The sequence below is a fragment of the Castanea sativa genome, chromosome 9 (assembly GCF_040712315.1).
Source record: "Castanea sativa cultivar Marrone di Chiusa Pesio chromosome 9, ASM4071231v1".
Classification (NCBI taxonomy): domain Eukaryota; kingdom Viridiplantae; phylum Streptophyta; class Magnoliopsida; order Fagales; family Fagaceae; genus Castanea; species Castanea sativa.
In genome coordinates, this window is record NC_134021.1 from 43837592 (window position 1) to 43843183 (window position 5592).

The following is a 5592-nucleotide window of genomic DNA, read 5'->3' on the forward strand; positions in this document are numbered from 1 at the left end:
CAAAGTCCAAACGTTTTTTCAAGCACTTTTACCCCTCACATATCTTTTAAACAAAATAAATTAATCGAGGTAAGCTTGTATAAACGCATTCTTAGTCTCCTAAAATAAGAATACAAATTATATGTACTACTTTTTATGTTTCACATTATATCTTACCAATCATAATTTGTTAGGTATTCTTTTTACTTATAAAATAATCAAAGTTTAAAATGAAAACAAGTCAATTATAAGTAACAATACTTTCACAATGGATTTGTATTCCCCTAAACAATATAACTTATAATTTCTTTTTTGATGAATAACAATATATTTTTTTCGGTGTTTGATGGAAAAACAATATCACTTATAAGAAATAACTTTTTATTATAAAACTAATTAAGCTAGTTATTTGCGAAATAAATATATACCGTGGTCATCAATTTAATTAAAAAGAGACCATAATAATACAATTTCTTGCATTTGCTTACCAAATTTAAAGTAAACCCCAACCGCACTATTGTTTACTATTTAATTAGTTCCTCACAAAAATTAATAGTAATCACCAAAAACCCAGTTGAATTACTCAAATTTAGATTAGGCGAGAAAAATTCAGTCCAATGCTAAGCTGAACTTGTCTTCTTGTTCATTGTACTTGTTATAAAATTTCTAAAATGAGCTCAAGGAAATTTACCTACTGTTGAAATGGTAACAATTCCGTGAATGTATACCTAACCCTTTCAAATTCAAGAGCTATAAAGAAAGATTAAATTGGACTAAAAGGGCTTTCGAGCTATGGTCAAATATTCCTATTCAAAGAGATTGCTTGAAAAACCAAGATTCTGACTTTTACATACTTTCTTTAATGGATGTTCGGATGGCCAACTTAAGCAGTTAGATAACGAAGTTTCAGCTATCTACCGCAAGGGGATGCCAATTCAAAAGCCTTATTAAAACCAATGGGACGTGTAAGCTATTTTGTCACGCAATCGTTGTAAAGCCTAAGGCTTTGTCTATCTATCTATATATATATATATATATATAGTACTCGACTCCTCTCTTTTAGATATCACTGAACACATACACAAGTTTATTAATAAGTTATATGAACACGTTCTTAGTACAACAACAAGAAGTTCATCTGATATAGATAGAAACTTCTAAGTCTTCCCTTTGTCTATTTTTCTCTTAGGAGCTGTATCCTCTCTTCAACATGGCACGCTTTGTGGCTCTGCTAGCATGCGCTTTAGCTCTTTTAGCATCATCAATGGCTTCTGCTGCTATTGTTGAACATTCATTCCATGTAATGAACTTACTTTACCTGTTTTTATTTATTTATTTTTCCTTGTCTTTATGAGAAATTTGGGTTCAGTTGATAGTGCAATAAGGTATTGATGTGCCTTAAGTTTCCAACATGCATGGCTCAATTTTTGTAGTTCCATGCATCAACTAAAAGTAATTGCACTCTTACTTTCAAAAACTCTCAAAAGGCATGCATGAATAATGCTAGAGGCACACTATTTTTCATAGCATCTAACATTACATGTTATACTTAAAGTAATATAATCTTCATATAAACCAATCATTGACGCCATTTTTATTTTATACAAAATATTTCATAATTATGGATATTTTATATTGAGTAACATCATTTTGATACTACTTTTATTTTAAACCAATTACTACATTATGTGATGGCCTGCAATTGGAATATATGTAAGACTTAGTGCAGTACTCACTCTTGCCCAAAGTTTACATGTCATAGTCTCAGTTTCTTGATTCTTAAATTAAGAGTAGGTGTTTATTTACTTTAACTTCTTCAGCCCTCATCTCTATGGAAATATAAATATTAATGTTTTTGCTTCGTTTTCTCATTATTGAACTAATTTGACACATAAACCTTATTATAACATTTCTTCTTTCCTTCGTTTCAGGTGCAAAACCTCACTGTCCGTCGGCTATGCAATGAGCAAGTGATAACTGCAGTGAATGGAAGCCTCCCTGGCCCAACCATACGTGTTCGAGAGGGTGACATCCTTGTCGTCCACGTATACAATAAGTCACCCTATAACATAACAATTCATTGGTAAATCATTTACAAGTTGTACAATTGAAAATCATTGGTCTTCTATAATTGGTCTGACTTTAAGAGTAAAACAAGATAACATTTTCTTCAGAAATCCCAAAATATCCCCCCTTTGAAAATGACCTCAGTGTAGTCAATTGCTTAATAGGTTTTTCACTTTTTTAATTCATTCAAACTCTTAATTTCTTTTTACAGCAACAAAAATCAAAGATTTGTATTTGTGTACAAATCTATCTTCTGCATTAAGAAATCTTGTTATAAAGACTTTGTTTAAACTTCAAGCAATATCAATATCAATGTCTGTTTGAAATTATTTGTTTGTTTTAAAATTTTAACTTATTTGTTCACATACCAAATTTTTTAAAACCTCACATTTTTCATGATATAACTATAAATTAATCAACTTTCAACAAAAAAAAAATTATATCCAAATGTATGTTTGGCAAGTACAAAAAAGTTTTTGTTTTTTGGTGGGGGGAGTTTGAGCTTATTTTGACTGGTCTAACATAAAAAATTTTCATACTTTTTTTTCTTATAGTACTTTCAACAATAAAACACATCTGAACGCAATATAATTTATTTATATTGCAAGATTTATTCTTATCATCACAATCCTTGAGTCAACCTATTTTTTCAAAAATTTAAAATTCAGTTCTTATTATCATTCTGATATGCTTATATTTATGGTGAATGTTGTACTTTTAGGCATGGTATCTTTCAAAAATTGAGTGGGTGGGCTGATGGGCCTGAATATGTAACTCAATGCCCTATAGTTCCTGGAAATAGCTATACCTATAAATTCAAAATTACCGAACAAGAAGGAACGCTTTGGTGGCATGCTCATGTATCTTGGCTCCGCGCAACAGTTCATGGTGCACTCATCATTCACCCCAAATCCGGTCACTCATATCCATTCCCAAAGCCTGACAAGGAAGTTCCCATCTTATTTGGTATTCCATCCCCACATAATTCTTTGTCCTATATTGATTTAAATAATAAGATGGCTAAAAAAATGAACAACAACTTGCTTGGATTTTTTAGCTGCATAATGGTGTTAGGTCACTTAAAAATAAAAATGAAATTATATGGTTGCAGGCGAGTGGTGGAATGCTAACGTTGTTGACGTCGAGAACCAGGGACTTGCTACCGGTGGAGCTCCCAACAATTCTGATGCTTTCACGATAAATGGAAAGCCTGGCGATCTTTACCCATGCTCTAAAAATCGTGAGTTGATAATAGTTAGAAAAATAGAGATTTAAATCTTGAATATCTCATTTGGAAACATTATAATATAGATCTTAATATCACTTGCATAAATAATAATTTGTTATTTTTTCATTAAAAAAACAATTTTAATCATCATCGATCAAAGCATTGTCTAATTAGACACTCATGCAACATGTTTTACTTTATTTTAATCAGAAATATACAAGCTTAAGGTGGTTGAAGGAAAGACATACATGCTACGCATTATCAACGCTGCACTCAATAACCAGCTTTTCTTCAAGATAGCCAATCACAAGCTGACAGTTGTCGCAATAGACGCCTCGTACACGGAACAATATGTGACCGACGTAGTTGTGGTCGCACCTGGCCAGACCACTGATGTTCTTGTCACTGCTGATCAACCCGTGGGTTCTTACTACATGGCCGCGACTCCATACGCTAGTGCTGCAAACGTGTCGTTTGATAACACTACCACAAGGGGCATCATCGTCTATGAAGGCTCCACGTCAGCAAATCCTCTCATGCCGGTCCTACCAGCTTCCAATGACACGTTGACAGCCCACAAGTTTTACAGTAATCTCACAGGCCTAGCTGGTGGGCCACACTGGGTCCCAGTGCCTCGTCAAGTGGATGAGCACATGTTTATAACTTTTGGGATCAACCTGCAACGTTGTGGGTCCAACGTAACTGGGAATACCACGTGTCAAGGCCCACTTAATCAGAGACTCTCTGCGAGCATGAACAACGTATCATTTGTGCTCCCTAGTACTAGCAAGCTGTCCATGTTGCAAGCTTTTTTCTATGACGTGGGTGGGGTCTACACCACTGATTTTCCTAACAAGCCTCCGGTGAAGTTTGACTATACCAACCCCAACATCAGCTCTGATCAATCACTGATTTATGCACCCAAAGCAACCAAAGTCAAGACATTGAAGTACAATTCAACGGTGGAGATTGTGTTGCAAAACACAGCATTTGTAGGCATTGAGAATCACCCAATTCACGTTCATGGTTTCAATTTCCACGTTTTGGCTCAAGGGTTTGGAAATTATGACTCTGTTAATGATCAGGGAAAGTTCAACTTCGTTAACCCTCAGACACGTAACACCATTGCTGTTCCAGTTGGAGGATGGGCTGTCATTAGATTCCAAGCAAATAATCCAGGTTTGTCTTCTTTAAGACCTTAACTCCCTAATAATAACATTCTCAGAAAATTCAATAGATTGACATTTCCAAATATGGGTTAGGTATAGTACATGTACATTAGTGTTTTCGACTTAATACGTGTCTAGTTTTAAACTCATGTTTAAATCATGCTGATTTAGTACACTAATGCATTTGACCTAAATTTAATCTTTTGTTCTATTATCACAACACGTTAAAGCCACAATTATTGCTTTATTTTAATATGTCCTATCACATAAACTTGTTCAAGAATGGAGCACGAGATGATATTAATTAAAGTGATAGTCCAATCTAGGGTTTTGGAAGTTTTAAAATTGTTCCTGTTTCTTACAACTTGAACTTACAGGAATATGGCTGGTACATTGCCATCTGGACGTGCATTTGCCATGGGGACTTGCCATGGCTTTTGAGGTTGAGGATGGACCAACTATATCATCTATACTGCCTCCTCCACCAGCTGATCTTCCTCAATGCTAGAAGCTTTACCAGGATATGGCTTTCAAACATTGTTTGCAGTTTGGCTTTAGATTTCATTTATTGAAAAAAAAAAAAAATGCCAATAAAGGTAGTTATCAATCGATTCTTTTCAACATTAATTATTGTATCAATTATTTACATTATTTGAGTGAAATAATATTGTTCTTTATCAGTATTTATTTTTGAAATTGTAAGATCTCTCTCTCTCTCTCTCTCTCTCAAACACACACAGAAGAAAAATAAAAGTAAACATCTTTTGAACACTGCGAAGTGTGCTGAAATGGGTCATATATTGTGGTTCAGCAGAAATGTGAATGAGGAGCTACTCATTTTTAGCTTCAGAATCATGAGAAAGAAAATGCGTTCCCCTGCCAAACAATAAAAAGAAAAACCTCAAATAAGAACACAAACACAAAAAAAAAAAAAAATCTCACGCCAAAAATACCAAATGTGTTCTCTTTTTTGGGGTAGAAAAACAGTAAAATTACCGACTATAATAAAAACCAAAGAAAGAAAAGAAAAGAAAAAGAAAAGAAGATTTGGGGCAAACAGGGCTTGTCAATTACATACCCAAATAAAGAAAGCTCGCTAAGTCGTATTCCCTATTATCACCAAAAAACTTGTTATATTTGAGAGAGGTG

The 5592-nt window shown here is 33.9% G+C and overlaps 1 protein-coding gene across 1 annotated transcript; it reads left to right on the top strand.

The window, feature by feature from the left end:
* The first annotated feature begins 1045 nt into the window (after positions 1–1045).
* On the top strand, positions 1046–5126 carry LOC142611404 (laccase-7-like). Its single transcript, XM_075783521.1, has 6 exons — positions 1046–1279; positions 1911–2062; positions 2768–3012; positions 3158–3286; positions 3485–4453; positions 4821–5126. The coding sequence occupies exons 1-6, from the start codon at positions 1190–1192 to the stop codon at positions 4949–4951; spliced, it is 1716 nt and encodes a 571-aa protein (XP_075639636.1). The 5' UTR covers positions 1046–1189; the 3' UTR covers positions 4952–5126.
* The last annotated feature ends 466 nt before the right edge of the window (positions 5127–5592 follow it).

Coding starts and splice junctions, on each gene's coding strand:
- LOC142611404 (XM_075783521.1), top strand. CDS start 1,190: ATGGCACGCTTTGTGGCTCTGCTAGCATGCGCTTTAGCTCTTTTAGCA. Junction 2,063..2,767: donor TATAACATAACAATTCATTG/GTAAATCATTTA, acceptor TTGTACTTTTAG/GCATGGTATCTTTCAAAAAT. Junction 3,013..3,157: donor GGAAGTTCCCATCTTATTTG/GTATTCCATCCC, acceptor ATATGGTTGCAG/GCGAGTGGTGGAATGCTAAC.